This window comes from Rattus norvegicus, chromosome 15 (assembly GCF_021556685.1).
Source record: "Rattus norvegicus strain SHRSP/BbbUtx chromosome 15, alternate assembly SHRSP_T2T, whole genome shotgun sequence".
Classification (NCBI taxonomy): domain Eukaryota; kingdom Metazoa; phylum Chordata; class Mammalia; order Rodentia; family Muridae; genus Rattus; species Rattus norvegicus.
This window is the reverse complement of record NC_141548.1, coordinates 14,656,273-14,676,412: the sequence shown is the minus strand read 5'-3', so window position 1 is coordinate 14,676,412 and position 20,140 is coordinate 14,656,273. Positions and strand designations below refer to the sequence as shown.

The window sequence follows — 20,140 nt, the reverse complement described above, 5'->3', positions numbered from 1 at the left end:
CATGCTTTCATTTTACCAAGAACAGGAGACATTTAGCACACCAGCTCCTAATCGGTCTGCTCTGGATCCTTAGCACCTGACTCAAACGTGTATGTCAAAAGGATAGTAGTTCACAATCAGCAAAATTGCAAGTATTAAATCCCTAAGTGCCAAGTGTTTTATAATCATGCTGTCTTGGCAAACTGAATCTCACTACATCAAAGATGTATTTTTCATAGGCCGGCCCGAAATGGTGGAAATGTTATGACAAGACGTTATGTGAGGGAGAAGTAGCCATACCCTGCACATTCGTCAGGTTCATGAACTGTAGAAATTGGCAAATAGCTCATGGCTTGTAATAATAACAGCTTAATGTCTTGCAATGTCATTCAAGGAAAATGTATTTAAAGCAACAATACGTGTGGGTTTTGGGTTGCCTGATATCAAGCTCCTTCCAAGTCAAATGTACTTGGTATTATTTAGCATAATCAAATATATATATGATCAATTGATATATAAAGAATCACACACACACACACACACACACACAAGAATCAGAACAGGAACCCACACCCTCTTGCACTTTTAATGCTACAATCAATAGCCAGACCATGATATAAGAACTCTATATTATTTAAGGTGCTGCTAAGAGATGTAAAGGCTTCCCAGGGATGGAATTTCCACATCAGTCCACCTCTTTCCTCCAATGCGATGAAGGCTTATAGCACACCGACCAGCCTTGAATAGTCTATAATGATTACCTGTATGGGATGGATGTAGGTCATCAAATACTGAGATCATCATTTCATAAATGTGTCCTGCCGCAACCATCTCTGGGTTTTCATAATCCAGCTCTTTGGTAACCTTATAGAACAACATTATTTCAGTAAAATGAATTTTTAATCTGTGTTACATACGAGGGGCGGGGCTGACTATGATTTGTGTATGCAGTCCGAGGAGAACTTGCAGAAGTCCATTCTTTCCACATTGCAGATACCCAGGATGGAACTTAAATAGCCAAGCAGGCGCCTTTATCCAGCGAGCCACCTCACTGGGCAAGAATCAAAACTTCTAATGTGCATGTTTTAAAATGTCAGTCTGTAAATGCTAAGTGCTGGGCCATTTTTATTTCAGAGGATGACATTTCAGAATGTGCGAGTCCAGCAGCAGCTGAGATATGGAAATGAGCATTTTGGTGGAACAATAGGACACCACAGTCCCTTCCAGAATAGCTTAATTTTGGAGGGAACATTCCAGCATATGTGTGTGTGTGTGTGTGTGTGTGTGTGTGTGTGTGTGTGTGTGTACGTATGTCTGTATGTATGTATTAGCATTGCATGTTACATGTGCTGCTATAGGCGAATTGAAATACTTTGAATGAACATTGTGTGGGAAGGCTCGCCTAAATAATTACAATTCCAGTCTGTATTACAAAATTACAAAATGAGTATCTACCCAGTATGTACCTGGTTCTGTGCCCAAATATCCAAACTTCACAGTCATGCAAGAACTTACCTTATAGCTGTAGACTTTGTCAAAAAAATTGGGGATCAAGACAAGAGAAAGAAAGGATTCATCTGTGTGTTTCTTGATCATATTTTCTAGCTAACACCAGGAATAGGTTGAGGGCAGCTGGTGATATTGAGGTGTGGGGTAAAGAACTATGAAAGCTATCACAGATTGACTCTCTGAAATAAATGCCATGAAAATCAGGGCTTTGGAAAAGGAATTTCTTCAAGGCAAAATCATGTGCAGAGAAAGAAAAGAACCTACAGTCTTCATACTCTGCCAGTAGAAAATATGACACGCTTGAAAAGAAGCTGGCTTTACTGACTTTTAGTGCCAGGAGAGCAAGCCATCATCACACATGCTGTCATACAGACTGATCTCTAAGGAAATCATCGGGTGTTCTCAGCTTCTGATTTCCCCAGCTAAGTAAAAAGTGAATTGTTTTACGCTAATTATAAAAGGAGAAACTGATGGCAGTAACAAGAAAGTACTTACCCAAGTGCCTTCTGGTAAGACAGCAGAGGAAGTCACAATTCTCCTCTACTGTACCAGGACTCTGCCTTTGGAACCTACTAGCACTGATCCAATCGGCCATGACACGACCCAATTCCTCGGGAAAGCTCCCTGGAATAGCAGCTACTGCGACTCACCTGAATGAAATTTTTGGCATCTGGCACTTGCTCAAATAACCGTCCAGAACCTACAGGGCCAGAACTTGGAGCATAATGAATTGTGTCAGGAGGTTTGTCAAGGTCATGGCATGAGACCTTAGCAACAACTGTGTCTTTTGCAATCTCCTCCTTGCCTGTGTACCTGTTTAATTGTTCAAGAAAAAAATCAATGTATATAGGCGTTCTCTTATAAAGCCATGCCTAAACATCCACTAACTTAGATAATGTCTATGTATGTGCCCTGATAATCCTGGAGCAGACAGACCCTCCTTAGAGCGTCATTTAGGCAACTATTTCCTAGGAGTGCAATCTGATATAGCTACTGTGCAAATAAGTATGAACGTTCCTCAAAAAATTGAAAATAGAACTACTATGTGACGGCTACCTATGAACAAAGACTCCGTATCCTACAACAGAGATATTTACACATTCAGATTTATTTCGGCTGCCATCACAGTAGCTAAGAAATGAAAGCAGCCTTGATGTCCACCCACTAATGAATGAAAAACATAATGTGGTACATATACCTGGTGGGATTTTATTCCGTTGTAAATAAAAATAAAAATTATGTAAATTTCAGGGAAATAGATTGATGTGGAAATTATTGTATTAAGTCTCAGAAAGACCAATGTTCTCTCTCACATCTGAATCACCTAGCTTCATATATAGGAAAGTGATGTAGGTGTAGGCCATGAATAGAGAGGGAGGTTAGAAGCAACAGAGGTCTTCAGGAAGGAGAGAAACCGTAGAAGAAACAGAAAAAGTGGGTTCTCAGGCAGATGGCCAGGGTGTGGGGGAAGAGAAGAAAGAGCAGAATAACTACATGGAAAGACATGCAGACCTCTTCTCCACACATCAAAAGCCGAAAGTTCTGAAACTTGGAATTCTTCACCACTTACTTGGCATCAAACCCTGTCCCTGCATGAAACGTTTGCATCACAACTTTGTCCTCACTGTCAGATCATTTCCTTCCGTGGACAGTGATTTAAGCATGACCATCTACTATGCTCTCACTTAGAAAGTTATACAGTGTATGATGCACGAACCAGGGTTACATTTTTAAAAGTCAAGGGCAAAGTCTGTGTGTTTGCACTGTGTGTGCAGGTACACGTGAGTATGCACGTGCATGAATGTGCACGTGCACACATATGCGCATGTAGGTGAAGGCCAGAAGACAATCTTGGATACTGCTCCTTAGGGACTGTCCACTATTTTGTTTGCTGTTGTTGTTCTGTTTTATTTTGTTTTGAGACAGACTTTTTTCACTAGTCTGGAACTTTCTAAGTAAGCTAGTCTGCCTAGCCAGTGGGTCCCAGTGACCTCCTTGTCTCCCCTACTCTACCCTCAAGGGCTAAGTATTCAAAAGCTTGCTACCACACCTGGCTTTTTTACATGTGTCACGGGTACTGAACTCAGGTCTTTGTTCTTACAAGGCAAACACTTTACTGAAACAGGAACGAAGTCTTTAACCAGAAATCTCTTCGCTGGTAAGGGTTTCTGGTGAGAACCAGCATGCATAATGAAGGATATTGTGAGATAGCAGCCACTCAGCACTATGCCAAGATGGTCCCCAAAATTAGTTCATTACTTCTTCACACCCATTCTTCAAAGAGATCTATTGGCATGTCATTTTACAAAGCAAAACAGAAGGGCTTCAGTTAATCATGACAGAAGTAGAAGCATTACAAGCCCAGATCTCACTTTCGGATCTTGGAAACTCAACTTTCCATCATAGAAGGACCACTAGGCTATCTGTGAGGAACATTTCTGAGTAACTTGATCAGCCACATGTCAGAGCGAGCTGATAAATACAATGGTCCTTTCTCTCTATCCAATCTGAGTTCTTGCTTCTGCCTACTCCCTGCTCACCTAATCAGATATTGATCACAGAAAGGAGGGTTGTCATTAATGCCATGAATGTAGGTAGCCACTGGAATTTCTGCACACCTCTGATCACCATCACATGCCTTAATAGAGAAGAACAAAGCACTTGCAAATCCAGTTTTCTCCACATCGAGACGGGTAGTCGTAACCACGGTCCCCTTCTCTGTAACAAAACAGCACATCCTGCTCAGTGGGACCAGATTGTCACTTTTAAAATTATGTTGTCACATGTATAGCTACAGAAAAGAGAAAGTAAAAGTTATGCCCTACTCTCTAGAATTAAGGAACTGATTCAAAGTGCATGCACAGTGTTAAATTATTTATCGTTGAAGTGCACTATAAATCGTATTATAGTAATAGGTAGGAAAACAAAAATGTTTTCACTTAGAATATAGAAGACTCTCTAGAAGAGATCCTTATTCTAGGAGTTGAAGGTTACATAGCAGAAGGAAATATCAGTAAATGGGAGACAATTCCTTGCAAAGAGAGCCACAGATAAAAATGCTCCTAGAACATAACTTGTTGTTATTCTTCCAGTCCTTAAATCCAACCAATATTGACTGAGAGAGAGTCATCTATATAGCAGGTATATATTACAGCTACTAGATTCAGTATGATGACATAAAATCTCCATATTTATGGAATTTATATTCTAAGCTTGGATATAGCCCTCAATATGTATTAAAAAATTATGTTATTTTGAAAATGAACTCTATAATGTGATTTTTTTTACAGATAATAATGTCTACTGGTCAGGCGCTTCAAAAATGCAAGGGCAGGGTCTCAAGGCTGACAGCCTACTTGCTGGCTCAGAATAACAGGCCAATGAAGAAAGAATCAGGGCAGCATGGGGGTGCTGTGAAAGGGCAGCATGGGGGTGCTGGGGGAGGGCAGCATGGGGGTGCTGTGAAAGGGCAGCATGGGGGTGCTGGGGGAAGATCACATGGGGATCCTGGGGGAGGGCAGCAATGGGGGTGCTGCGGGAGGACAGCAGTAGTTGAGAATAAGACAAGGGCCAGAGAAACAGGTTCCCAGTGTTAACATAAGAAAACTGAGCCAAACTTTAAGTGTAAACAACAAATTGAGAGGCTCTTTGAACAGAGAAGAAATATGGCCCAGTGTGAGTATTTGAAAGCTCACTGTGGCTCTGTGGAGATGCATAGCAGCTAAGTGTAAAACAGGCAGCCCATCTAGGAGCTCCATACAGACCAGGATGTGAATACAAGCAGATTGTTTAGGAGGAAATCTAGGGCAGCGTGACATGGGGAAGAAAGGCAAGGGGAAAACACTCCCTACACAAGTCCATCATCAAGCCAGTTCTCACTGTTGGCAGCAAGAGCCTCATGTCACTCAAGAATTCTGTGAGCCAGTGTGAATCGTACTGAGAAGTGTTCTACAGCAGGGAAAATAGCTGGAGGATTTGTACACCAAGTCATGGATAGCAGACTTCCTCCTTGTCCAGCCTGGGACTTGTGGGGGGAAAGAAAACAGTAATGAAGCTGTCATATTCCAAGATGGAAAGTTGGAACCAAGCTTACTACACGAGCAGGTATCACACTGCCTCGCCCCAGACCCCATGATTGAATAGGAGGAAAAGACAACTCTCCCAAGTCAAATCAGGTTCTTCCTCATGAACATTTAGCCCTGAAGTAGAAAAGAGTTGATTAGGTCTAAGAAAGTGTGCTAAAAGGGCATATAAAGTGTAGAGTTAATAATATGACTGACAGTTATGAAGAGACATGCGTTAGCAGAGGAATAAGTTGGATGCTGACTCTGTAGAATAACTCATCAGACATTCCCAAAGTCTCCCCCACAGCCCTCCAGAAAGCAGGTTGGCGGGGAGGGTGACAGAAATACAATTGCTTAAACCCACCTTTGTCCACTGCAAAATAATCATCCACTGTATCTAGCCCAAAGGTCAGATCTCCTAGGTTGTCATCATCAGCTGCCTGGCACATTGCAATCATCTTCCCAACCGGAATTTCTTCATCCAGTGTGAGGTTGACTTTGTGGTGCAGAGTTGAGTTTGTGGAGAGAACACTCAAGACCCCGTTTTCAATATTGAACAAGCTTGTTTTAAAAGAAACGGTTATTAGCATGGTGCTGAAGGCAGACAGACTGGGTGGTGTGGTAGCACAATGGAAACCATATCAAGTATCTAAACTACACACTGATAGCTTAGCTAGCTACGGGTTACTCAGTCTTCCCTGAAGACACTTTCCTAGGAAGTCGGGACCATGTTCGTCTCCATTTAATAGATGTAAAATTGACAGTTGAATAAAGAACTTCCAGAAGTAAACACCAAGGTGGTCCCGAGAGGGTTAGACCACAAGCCTCTTTGTTCTAGGACCTGGGTGCATGATCACTGTGCTCGTAATGTTCTGGTAAGTGCTATCTTTACAGAAATGCTGACCTCAGTGTGCTTCTGTACTCCCTGATTACAACACTGACTAGAGTCTCCCTGAAGAGAAATAATAACTAAGCCATAACTCAGATGTTTGGGGTGCACTGCATGAATAACATCTTATGTTCTTCCAATTTCAATATACTTTTACACTTTATGTATTTTTGGACTCTTTTAATGTGTTGGTTGTTTATATAATGCTTTGTTATTTTCATTCTCAGCTGGAAAGAAAATAAAAGAAGGAAGGAGAGACTAACTTTTCAAGGTCATATGAGGTAATATGTTCCTTACCTGCAGGCAAGAGTAGGGTCCTTATCGTTGACATTGATGAGGAAAATCTTCAGATTTCCTGTAGCAAACAGTCCTCCAGGATCAACCACTTTAATAATCAGTGAAAAACTAAAGACACAGACACAAAAAAGACAGCTAAGACTTTCTGACAAACAGCGGGCTTCTACCAAAGCAGGATCTAACAGACAAAACAGACACAGCAATTGATTCCTTTGGTTAAGATCAGTGCTCCCAGTTATCTGAGCAGTTGGAAATAGCTCACACTTTGTAAAGAAACAAATGAGTCAAATCAACTGACAGAAGAGGCTATGGTAACTTTCAAACAGTGTGCCAAGTGCAAGTTTGGCAGTACGTATACTAAAGTTGGAACATACAAAGATTAGCATGACCCTTCCGAAGGATGGCACATAAGTTGCTGAGGTGTTTAAATTTTTTCTTTACAGTTTGTTAATTTCTATAAAAGGGAGTATGGGGGGCCTATGGAAATTCCTTATCATTTTGTACAAAAGTCACTAATAGCTATGGGTTTGTACCCTTTAAACAGTGATTTCTTTTATTAAAGTAACAGGTACCAAGGACAAAGTCTTAGGAGTGATCCAGTGTGGTAGTGTCCTTGCTGTCCAGCCATCCTGGAGGCTGAGGTGGAGGACAGAGATTACAAGGCTATAAGAGACTTAAACAAACGAATAAAACAGGAAAAAGCCTTCAAAACAAATTAACATCAAAATAAAGAAACGTCAGGATGGTTACACAGTTAATGAGGTTTTCACAGAGGTGAGGGAAGGAGAGGAAAATGAAAATTTACTTCTTCAGTGACGAATGCTCTCATCCCTAGATGGTGAACCCCTGCAACCATGACTCAACTTTCCCAGTGCTGCTCAGATTTGATCCCAACAAACTCCAGCTCTAAGCAAATTGAGACATCTCCTTTCTTTAGAAAAAAAACTATTTAACTTGAAATATACCAGTAATTGACACCAAAATGAGCATCTTCCTTCTCTCCAGACCAATGTGCAACCACTTCTCAACTTCTTATTTCAAAGTTTCTCTTACGAGAAATTGATAGTGTATAGGAAAATTACTGACAAAAAACAAAAAGTCTATCTACCTAAAAGAATGAAGACATTTCAAGAAATAATTCTAGCCAAGCATGGTGGCCCATTCCCTTAATTCCAGCACGTGAGGGACAAGTTGATTTCTGGGAGTTAAAGTGCAGCTGGTGTACATAGTGAGTTTCAGACCAACTAGTACTCCAGAGTCAGACCTTGTCTCAGAGTAATATAATTCTGAGAAGTCTTAACTACAACAGTGGGGAAATGGCAGGAGCACTATTCATAGCATGATAACTCAAACTCAGATATGGTTTAGGAGAGGCTGGATGAGGACAAGTGGGTGGAGTCACAGCGATCCTCCTAACATCTTCATCAGGAGCCAAGCAAGTGATTTCCTATTTTTCCTTTCAAGAAAAGGATTTTGATATTTTTAAATTTAAAAATCACCAATGAAAAGAATTAAATCCGGGCTAGGGAGATGGTTCTTGGGGTAAGTTGCTTGTCTTTACCCAAGCTGGGTCCCTAGAACTCAAGCATCAATCAATGGAAGAGGACATTCATTTCAGGGTGTGCTTCTCAGGCCTCTGAAAGTGCCCCGTGGCATGTGTGTCCCGCCACCCACTATATGCAAAACAAAGATTGCTATCAAGAAAGAGAATTGATGAGAATCAGTTGTTATCTGAAATTTTTCTTATTTCAATAAAGGTCAACTAAGCAACCCAGGCAACTCTGCAGCGAGAAAGGGATAGAAGGACATGTCCTAGGAACAGGGAATGAACGGCCATCTTGGCCACTCAGTCGTTAGTACTCCCATTCTGCAATGAGTGCTTCCAGTTTCTACTCTTGTTTCCTCTGATTTAAGAGGTAATAAGAAAAAACAAAAAAAGAGAAAGATTTTATTAGAACACAGAAAACAGTTTCTTTCCCAAACTTTAATTAATTTTCATTTGCTAACAAATCGTAAGGCTTATAAATATCTAGGGTGTTTTGGTTTTGGTTTAAGATTGTATCGTGTAACCTAGGCTAGCCTTGAACTCACTGTGTACTCAAAGATGATCTTGAGATTATGGTCTTCCTGTCTCCCCTCCCTGGTACTGTGACTATGCATGTAGAGTAGGATTCCTGGTTGATGCAGTTCTGGTGATCAAAATCCAAGATTTTATATACGTTAGGGAAACTGTCTACCACCTGGGCTACATTCCCAGCACCAACCTGATGATTGTCTTGATGATCTTTTTGTGGACTCTGAATGTCCTGCAGTGGGACCTGACCTATATGATGTGTGGGCGGCCAATCTTTGCAGGGCCTTTGCTACCCAGGAAACTGCTTTGGGTATTTTTCCATTCTCAACTTCCATTGTTGCAAAGACTCACTTATGAAATGCTGGAGAAATTTTATTGGAATGCCTTTAGACCCCACTTCCTTTTCCTATGAAGCACTTTGATACAAATTATATAATTGAAAAGGGTAAGCATTAAATCATTATAAAATTAAAAATGCTAACTTCAACTGGAGATGACCTGTTTGGCTGATGCAGATGGATAAGAAAGCAGTAGTGTGCTAATTTTTTTAAAAAAGTGCTGATTATTACATTGAAAAGCAATTCTGCATTACTGGCATCGGGAGAGACAACCTGCCCACTTCCCTGGCAAGGCACAAACAAAACTACCAAAATAATCTTTGTGCTTCTCTGTGATGAAAGCAAGTGGCACAGCCAACTTCCCCATAGACACCGAAAGCAGGAACAACACAATTACAAATGGGGGATAATTGCATTTCTAAGACAGTATCAAGAGAAACTTCATGTGAGGAATATTACTTCATGTTAGGAGCAAATATGGAGAACTTTTTTCAAAGGAGGAACTTCTAGTCAAAGGACTAGTATCTCCAGAGAAAACCCGGCACCACATTACCTTCTCATGTCACTCTCGAAATCCAAATCTGTTGCTGTGGAAATTGCCCCAGTGCTGTCAATGGTGAAGCCAGAGCTCTCTGGGGAAATGGAGTACTGTTTGTTGGATAGAAAAGAGAAAAACTTAATATTGCAGAGGTACGACTGATTCCCTGGTGAGGTTCTTCAACTCCTAAGAACCAAGCCTGAAACTTCAGAAAATGTTAGCAGCTGATAGATATGATGATGGTGGTGGTGGTGGTGGTGGTGGTGGTGGTGGTGGTGGTGGTGGTGGTGGTGGTGGTGATGGAGAAGAAGGAGGATGAGGAAGAGGTGGAGGAAGAGGAGGAGGAGGAAGAAGAGGAGGAGGAGGAGGAGGAGGAGGAGGAGGAGGAGGAGGAGGAGAAGAAGAAGAAGAAGAAGAAGAAGAAGAAGAAGAAGAAGAAGAAGAAGAAGAAGAAGAAGAAGAAGAAGAAGAACTTATTATATTCAACTGACTTCAGATCAGACACATGCTCTTAAAAGCTAAAAAGAACAAACCAAGCTTTTCTGATCTCTACAGTCTTCTTATTACCTGAGTGTTTCTTAGAATACCCGACTCAAAGCTAAATGTAAAGGGAAAGGACGATTGTTGTTTAATGAACACTGAGGTGGTCTGTGCAGATGGTGAGTACAGGCTTTGGAAGCTGGGGTCAGTCGAGGAGCTCTGAGAAGACGGAAACTTGAAATACTCAGCATCTGCTCACTTCCTTTGTCCTGGGCAGAGACAATGCTTTATCAAGTCCTCCCATGCTTTGCTGACTTTCAACCTCATCCACCTTTCAGCAGTTTTGTTAAAGGGCTCCAAATCCAGTCATTGGAGTCTCAGCATCCTGGGTCACGGGTTGAAGAGGAAGGTGAAGGGTACTTTGGAAAGTCAGTTAGGTGCGTTGGATGGTGTTTTGCTAAGGCAAACACATGAAGGAGGGTCTCTGAAGCAGACTTGGGCGGAAGGATGGTCTGCTAAAGCAGGTACATGAAAGAACACACTAAAGATTCTCTGCTAATGACACTCATGTATTGGCCCACCTTACATTGTGTAGGTGAGCTCCACTGTCGGGGCTCCATAGAGAAAAATGCACCAAAAATACTTATGATATGCGGTGGCTTTTTGCCAATTCCTTGAACTTGGGCTGATTGGCAAAGGGATGTCAGCTAAGACAGACTCAGGTGCTGAGGCAAGACCCGTGGAGGTCATGTGATATCTGGAGGAGTACAAAAAGGACTCAATGGACAGTGAGGGAAGCTGGGCTAGGTGTCCTTATGGAGCTAGATGGGCAACATTTGTCTTCCTGAGCTTATCCTCGCTGAGCTGAGAAAGGCACAGCTGAGAACTGGCATTCCCGTTTGCCCCGGTCCATCCTGCTGACTTGTGCAGAGCCTGAGCCTGTCTCTGCTAGATAGTGCCACCGCTGCTGATTCGTGTTGGCTGTCCTGAAGTGTTTGCAAGTGGATCCAGCTGCCACAGCTGACCTGTGAACTGAACTGCCGATTTTCTAACAACACAGACGGGAGTTGCTAAGAAAGAAAGAAAGAAAGAAAGAAAGAAAGAAAGAAAGAAAGAAAGAAAGAAAGAAAGAAAGAAAGAAAGAAAGAAAGAAAGAAAGAAAGAAAGAGAAAGGAAGGAAGGAAGGAAGGAAGGAAAAACATTTCTAATGAGGTCCACTTCCCCCTATCCTTTCTTTCCCACTACCTCTGGGGGGTGATGGGCTAGAAGGGAGGTTATAGCATTTTAAAACCATCATTAAAAATAGGATTGAAAAAAAATAAGTTACAATGAATGTTGGTATTATCCCAGTTCACAAACAGGAAATCCAAGGATTGGAAAATTCAGTGGCTTGCCTTGACCAGCATCCTTAAGACAAGCTCCTGCCCAATGGAGCAGGTGAGGCAAGGGTTCCTAATATAGGTGAGAATCCATTTATAGAAAAGGCCAGGAGCATAAAAGAAAAGTCTGCAAGAGCCTTAATATCAGGAATTAATTATGCCAAGTGCTACTGACTTAATCATTGTGCATGCCCAGGATAATTTAATAGAGAAAATTAAACCCAGAAGGACTGCAAAGCAGACTAAAAATCATTTGGAGAAATTAGTGACCTTTACATTGATTGATTTTTCTGGTGAATCACCATATTGTGACTAATTTCAATTCATACCTCCCATGCCTATCCATCTAAGTAAGACTGAGCTGATTGTTGCTGCTTCTGCAGAATGATGTGGAATATTAGCATGCTGGAATGGCAGGCAAATTCATCACATACATACTTTTAGGGCAAACGCAGGAATAATGAGGCCTGATACATAAGGGAACGACAAGAGGATGACTAGAAATTAAATGACCTAAGAGGCTCACCAACACTGTCTGCCTATATACAAATGTGCATGATTTTTTTAAAAGATGCCCGCCCACATTTCTGCTTCCAGCTACTCAAAATCTGAAATTTCAAATTTAAGTGTTACACTGGTGTCAATGGTTTTTTCAAACAGGGTACATTGGAAAGTTGTGTGTTACTTGGTTTATTTTCCACAAAATAAAGTATTCTTCAAAAAAAAATATATCTCGATGGTGCCGTTATGAGCAACCCCTCCTGATGTTCAGGGAAGACTGGATGTTCAGTGGTTGCTAAGCAGCAAGAGCTATCAGTAGGTAGCCCCCTAAATGTCTCGAACAGGAAATCATCCTAAGGGATGAAAAATTAATTCTCTGGGGCAAGGCAGATTATATTCATTGTCCTTGGGCTTTTCCTAATCAATAATTTGTCTGTGGTTGCCATAAATTGATAAATAATCATTTGGCCATAAAACTAATATGGGTCTCCCCATTCGCAGACAGCAAGGCATGAGGACAGATTACAGGACCTGAGGGTATGCATCACGGGGGAGTGAGCCTTCAGTCTACCTGAACAGGCTTACTCAGAATCCACTTTATTCCCTTCTTGAGAGGCTCAGGACTATTTGTTCTCAAGGTAGCTTGTGGATTAGAAATGTCAGACGCAAAGTTCAAACAGAGTGAAAGGCTCAGTGCTTCCAGATCAGGGTCACAAGGATGGATCTTTTCACACCCTGTCAGTCAAATAACGATTGCAATATCTGTGAGTAGATTGGACACAGGTTGCAATAAGGGGATGAGGCAAATGAGGAAGCAAAGAAAGAGTTAACTGTGGTGAGAATGAAAGGAGTGGTTATGGAGGATAACTAACATTAAAGACTTTTGGAAGTCACATAGACTGACCACTATAGGTTGGAGAGGCTGGCTTGTGACTTTATTCTCAAGATAGCCCAGAAATTACAAATATCAGACCCAAACTTCGGAACAGTTAGAGGTTTCAATGCTTCCCAAGCTGGTCAGTCATAGATACATAAACATGCGCACGTGCGCACACACACACACACACACACACACACACACACATGTTGTTTTTGTTACTTACAATGGGGAAGGGGGCAATTCTTTTTCCAGACACCATAGACTATCAAATGAAAATCCCAGTGCCATGTGTTTTCAAGATGTTAGTCAGTGAGAGATCCTGCAGGACCTGCAAACGTTCTAGGCTATTGCCACTGCTCTTTTTTATTACGAAGAACTTGCTGGAAAGACTTTACTACTAAAGACACCACACAATTCAGTCACAGGACAGGGAGTGATAAAGGTGGTACCTACCTGAAATCATCATCTCTATGGGTTACCTTTAATAGTGGGGGAAGGTACCACTCAGGTTCCTGGCGGAGGAAGGTTAACCAATAACTCCACCCAAGTGTGTATACTATGAGCTACAGTAATAACTGGAGGAGAAAGATATGTTCATTGGTGCAACCATGGCATAATATAAATGCTATGAAAGACACCAACCACTTTCTGATTGATTTTAAGGCTAGCATCACTAAATGGAATTTGTATCTGGTACTGTTGGCTAGGCCAAAATCCAGAAGCTGGTGTGCCATAGACCCTAGGAGACAATTTACTTCTATTATTCTGCTAAATGGACATAGTATATTGACTTTCTGTCTTTATGCCAGTAGATTAGTGCAACTGCCAACCCTCATCAGAGAAGGTTTTATTTCATTACATGATTAATACAGAGAAACACAATTGGTCAGCATTCAGAGAATGGGTGCTCAACTGCTTGCCCCTAAATAGGACATCTACTTCACTCCTCCTCCCAAAGTTTAGGAACCCTCCTGGAAAAGTGAGAAGAAAGGTTAAAGGGTCAGAGGTAGTGGGAGGATTGCAAAGAAACTGTATATTGCAGATATGACAGCATCATTGTACATATGACCCCATAGACACTGAGACTGCACGCGTAAGTCATGTACAACACCAAGCCAGATGAAATCCTGGCATGGATAAAGGATGAGCTCATGTTGTCCCTCCCCTCTCTGAGGAGGTTTTGGCAATTGATAACTTCCTGAAGAGAGAGAGAGTTAGACTGTTTTTTCAGGGATGGAGTCACTGATAAGCTGGCCACACTCCAATAGATGACCCTATATCAATGAGCTTGCTCTCAGCACTAAGTGGAATCAGTGGCTTAGGAAAAGAAAAGGAGATTTTTGTCTGTTGGACATCTATGGCTGGGCATGTAGCCTACCCTTAAGAGTAGTTTCTTACTCCAGTAAGACTCTCTGGGGAAAAAAACTGATTTTTCATTTGCAAGAGGCTCTCAATAAATTTCCGGGTTAGGGACAGGGGCATGTGTCCACTTCCGCTTTCAGCTCTAGGACACCATCTGGTACAGACCCATGCAGGACCTGTGGGTGTTGCTATAGTCTACATGGATTCATTTATGCACTAGCCTGGGTCTGTCTAGAAGGCCTTCTTCCTTGGTGCCCTCCATCTCCCCTAGCTCTTAGACTCTTTCGGCCTCCTTTTCTGCAGCATTTCCAGAGCTCTGAGGGGAGGAATTTGATGGAGATAGACCTTTCACAGCTAATTGTTCCAAAGTTTCTCATTCCCTGCATATTGTCTGGCTAGGGGTCGCTGTAATTATTGCATCTGCTACAGGAGGAAGCTTGTCTGGTAATAGCTGAGCAAAGCGATCTAATGAACATAGAATGTCTTTAGGAGTCATTCTATTGGTGTATTCCTTTAGAAGAATGGTAGTATGTGGTTTTCCTCTAGGTCCCTGGCCTGCGGTTCTAGGCTATCCAATCAGCATTGGGTATAGGCCCCATCTCATGAAATGGACCTCAACTCAAATCAGACATTGGTAGGTCACTCCCACAAGCTTTGTGCCACCACTGCACTAATGTATCTTACAGGGAAGTCACTCCTGTAGCTTGAAATGTTTATACCTGGGTTAGTGTTCACTTTTCTCCTTTGGTAGCATGCTGAGTGCCTGTGACACAACTATGAGTGTGTAGGGAGTGAAGATTCTATGTAGGCTCCAGCTAGACTTCTACATGTCCAACGAGTTATGCAGGTGTCATGTTCGCAGTAAGGCCTTATGTCCAGTTTGTGAAGAGGCAGCAAGAGCTTTGACAATAGCCTGGGTTGTTTGGTGGCTACTATGGATGGAACTCTTTGCTTAATAACTCAATAACATGTAACCTATTTCTAGAGCTTCATTTGGTGACAAGATTTGGAGCTTTTCATTCCCGGATATTTGGCAATTTTATTTAGATCACTGTTGTTTATGTACCTATTATAAGAGGCTTCTACTGTCTTAGGATTCCATATGACGTTTGAAATTGCCTCTAATTTTGGTGGTTCCTTGCTCTCCTCTTTTCTCCCCCTCTTCTCTGGCTAAGCCTATCATTCCAGTCAATACCACATCTATCCATCCATAGCTATTTACTCTATTTCCCCTTCTTAGGGAGATTCTTCCTTCCCCCAAGTCCCTTACTCTCTAACTACCCTACGTAGTTCTATAGGTTGGAGCTTGCTGATCAATGGTTTAACAGCACATATGAGCAATACATACCATATCTGTCTTTCTGGGTCTGATATATCTCAGTCAGGATGTTTTATTTTTCCAGTTCTATCCATTTGCCTAAAAACAATTTAACAGCCAAGTAATATTCCAGAGTATAAATGTACTGCAAATCTTTATCCATTCATCCACTGATGGACAACTTGATTGTTTCTACTTTCTGGCTATTATTATGAGCAACAGTGAACATGGTCAAACAAGTACCTCATTAAGTGTCCTTTGGATATATGCCCAAGAGTAGTGTATCTGCACCTTGAAGTAGATCAATTCACATCTTTCTGATGTACTAGTACTGATTTCCATGGTGGTTGTAGGAGTTTACTCTCCCACATCAATGAATGTGTGTTACCTCTACTCCATATCCTCACCAATATGAACTTTTTTTTAATTGACTTTAACCACTCTCTTTGTGGAAGTAAGGTGAAATTTCAAAGTAGTTTTGATTTTACTTCCCTAATGACTAAGGATGTTGACCATTTCTTCAGGTGCTTCTCAGACATTTGAATTTCCTCTTTAGGGAGTTGATTTTTAGATCTATGCCCCATTTTTTAATTCGGTTATTTTCTTGAAGTCCATTTTTTTAGATTTTTGTTTTGAATATTAGCCCTCTATCAGATATGCAGTTTCCTGTTCTGTTGGCTGCTACTTTGAATGACAGAGTTCTATGCCATATAGAAGTTTCTCGGTTTCATAGAATCCCCTTTGTTAATTGTTTTTAGTGCCTGTGTGAACGGTGTTATGTTCAGAAAGCCTTCTTTTGTATCAACGAGTTCAAGATTATGTCACACTCTCTCTTCTATGAGATCCCTTCTACCTGGCCTTATGGAGTTGAGTTTTGTGCAGGATGATAAGTATGGATCTATTTGCATTCTTCTACATGCGGCCATCAAGTGTGATCAGCATTTATTGATCATGCTGATTTGTTAAAGATTTTTTTTCTCTACTGTGTATTTCTGGCTTCTTTGTCAAAAGCTCAGGTGTCCATAGATGGGTAGATTTATATCTGGGTCTTCAATTTAATTCCATTGATCAACATAACTGTTCTTGTGCCAACACCATGCTGTTTATTACTGTAGCTCTGTAATATAATTTAAAGCCAGGTATTTTTTTGTTATTTGTTTTCTTTTGTTTTGTTTTCTTTTTTTCATTCAAGAGTTTTTAACTATGTTGGGTGTGTGTGTGTGTGTGTGTGTGTGTGTGTGTTTCTGTGTGTGTGTGTGTGTGTGTGTGTGTGTCTTTTCATATGAAGCTGAAAATTGTCCTTTCAAGGTCTGTTAACAATTGTGCTGCAGCTTTAATGGGGATTACATTGAATCTGTAGGTTGCTTCAGTAGGATGTCCATTTTGACTGTTACCCTACTGATTCATGAGCATGGAAGATCTTTCCATCCTCTGATATCTCTTTCAATTTGTTTCTTTAAAAATTCTTCTCACTGCTTCCCTCCCTCCCTCTGCCTCCTATGGCTACCTTGTTCCCCCTTCTAAGTGTGATTCAAGTGTCCTTGCTTGAACCTTCCTTCTTGCTTAACTTCTTTGGGTCCTGCGGGGGGTACCATGGGTATTCTGTACTTTACGGCTATGTTTTTATCATACAGTTCACTTACTACTTTAGAGTTGCCCTGAGGTATTGTAAAGGTGTAGTTCCCCTGATTTCTTTCTCAGTTGTTTCCCAAATTGAACATAGAAAAGCTACTGATTTTTGTGAGTTAAATTTCTATCTAGCTCCTGTGCGGAAAGTATTTATCAGATGTACGGCTTTCTGCTGGATTTTGTAGGGTAATTTATATATAAACTATCATATCACCTGCAAATAAAGACTTCCTTCCTTCCTATTTGTATCCCCTTGATCTCTTGCAGTCGTCTTATTGCTTCAGCTAAGACTTCAAGTAGTGAGTACTATAAGAATAGGTCTGGCAAGAGTAGATAATCTTGTCTTGTCTCTGATTTTAGTGGAATTGCTTTGGGTTTCTGTCCATTTAAGTTGGGTCTGAGCTTGCTATAAACTGCCTTTATTATGTTTATGTATGTCCCTTTTATCCCCAATGCCTCCAGAACTTTAATCATAAAGGGGTGTTGGATTTTGCCAAAGGTCTCTTCTGCATCTAATGAGATGATCATGTGGGGTTTTTTTTTCCCTTTCAGTTTGTGTACATGGTGGATTACATTTACCAATTTACTTATGTTAAACCATCTCTACATCTCTGAGATAAAGCCTACTTGGTGGGTGAAATGTTTTATTTATTCTTAGATTTGGTTTGTGTCTTAGTTTGGGTTTTACTACTGTGAACAGACAACACAACCAAGGCAACACTTATAAAAACAACATTTAATTGGAGCTGGTTTACAGGTTCAGAGGTTCAGTCCATTATTATCAAGGCAAGAGCACGGCAGCATCCAGGCAGGGATGATGCAGCAGGAGCCAAGAGTTGGACATCTTCATCCAAAGGCAACCAGGTAAAGACCAGCTAGCTTCCAGGAAGAGGGTCTTAAAGCCCATGCCCATAGTGACATATGTACTCCAAGGCTACACCTACAAATGGTGCCACTCCCTGGGCCAAACATATTCAAACCACTACAGTTTGCAACTATTTTACTGAGTAATTTTGCTAAGGAAAATTGGCCTGTAATTCTTTCTTTTTTGAGTTTTCTGCAGCTTAGGTATCAGGACAACTGCGGAGGAAAGGCATTGAGCAATGATTCTTTTTTTTTAAGATTTTATCTATTTATTGAATATAAGTACACTGTAGCTGTCCTCAGACACACTGGAAGAGGGCATCAGATCCCATTATGGATGGTTGTGAGCCACCATGTGATTGCTGGGAATTGAACTCAGGACCTCTGGAAGAGCAGTCAGTGCTCTTAACCACTGAGCCATCTCCAGCCCCGAGCAATGCTTCTTCTGTCTCTATTTTGTCAAATAAATTAAGGATTGGAGCTAACTCTTCTTTGAAGTTCTGATAAAAATCTGTGCCAAAACCACCTTTTCTTTGCTTTTATTTATTTGTTTATTTATTTATTTATTTATTCATTTATTTTTGATTAGGAGACTTCTAATGACTTCTGTTTTACTAGGGGCTATAGATCTGTTTAAATCGCTTTCCTGGTCTTAATTTAGCTTTCTTATGTGATATGTATCAAGAAAATTTCTTTTATAGCTAGTAGATAGAGTACACCTTTTAAAGTATGACCTTGTGGATTTCCTCTGTCTGTTGTGATGTCCCCTTTTCATCTTTAATTTTGTTTACTTAGACCATCTCTTCCCACCAATCTGTTAATTTGCTTAAAATTTTGTCAACTGTATTGATTTTCTCAATGAATAAACTCTGTCTCATTGGTTCCTTGCATTTCATTTTGTTTGTTTGTTTGTTTGTTTTTCTCTCATTGATTTTTATCCCTGAGATTGATTGATTATTGACATCTAGGCCTTTGGAGAATTGTTTCTTTTTCTTCTTCAGAGCTTTCATGTCATTAATTTACAATATGAGACCTCTCCGAGGTTTTGTTGTTGTTTGGTTTGTTATTATTATTGTTGTTGTTTTCCTTGGTTTTCTGCATCGTGCTGGTTGTCTGGGAACTCATTCTGTAGACTAGGCTACCCTTGAACTCAGAGATCAACCTGCCTTTCCCTCTGGAGTTCTGGGATTAAAAGTGTATGCTGCCACCACCTGATTCCAAGTTTTTAATGTTAGAGCTATGAACTTACCAATTAGAACCACCTTCCGTGTGTCCCATAAGTTTGCAAATATTGTGTTTTCATTTCTATTCAATTCCTGAAAGTCTAACTTCTTTATTTCTGTCTTCACCGATATTTTTATTCAGTAGAGAGTTGGTCCGTTCCCATGAGTCTGTAGGATTTCTGTTATTGTTGATCTCCAGATTTAATTCATGATAGTCAGATAGGAAGCAGGGTGTTATTTCAATTTTTTGAACCTATTGAAACTCGCTTTGTGTCCAAGTATGTGCTCAGTTTTGGAGAAAGCTATATGAGGTGCTGAGAATTCATTGAAAAGCATTTTCTTTTGTGTTGGGGGAAATGTTCTCTCAATATCTTTTAGGTCCAGTTGATTTATAGTATCTGTTAGCTCTGGTTAACTCTGTTGAATTTTGTGTGAATGACTTGTCTGTAGAGTGAGGTATTGAAATCTCCCACTATCATTGTACGAAGGTCAATATAAGATGTACGCTAGAGTAGCATTTCTTTTATGACATTGGTTGCCATTTTGTTTGGCACATAAATGTTAAAAATACAAAATACTCTTTGTGTATTTTCCTTTGGTTAGTATGCAGTGATCTTCCCTAAGTCTTCTGATTAGTTTTGGTTTGAAGACTATTTCTTCAGATATTAAAATGACTATACCAGCTTGCTTCTTAGGTCCATTGGCTTGGAACATTTTTCCATCCTTGTTCCCTGAAGTGATGTTTATCTTTTATGTTAATGTGCTTCTTGGGTGCAATAAAAGGACAGGTCCTATTTTCATATCTATTCTATTAGC

At 40.7% G+C, this 20,140-nt stretch overlaps 1 protein-coding gene and 1 pseudogene across 2 annotated transcripts in view; one reads left to right on the top strand and one right to left on the bottom strand.

Moving 5' to 3' along the window:
* Cdhr18 (cadherin related family member 18) overlaps positions 1-20,140 on the bottom strand; it is a 90,451-nt gene that overhangs the window by 29,053 nt on the left and 41,258 nt on the right. For both annotated transcript variants that reach the window (NM_001308479.1, XM_087585129.1), the window contains 6 exon segments: positions 741-843; positions 2,139-2,301; positions 4,029-4,206; positions 5,917-6,113; positions 6,739-6,846; positions 9,704-9,798. In NM_001308479.1, coding sequence (NP_001295408.1) covers positions 741-843; positions 2,139-2,301; positions 4,029-4,206; positions 5,917-6,113; positions 6,739-6,846; positions 9,704-9,798 — 844 coding nt within the window.
* Positions 7,073-7,173, top strand: LOC120097202 (U6 spliceosomal RNA; annotated as a pseudogene).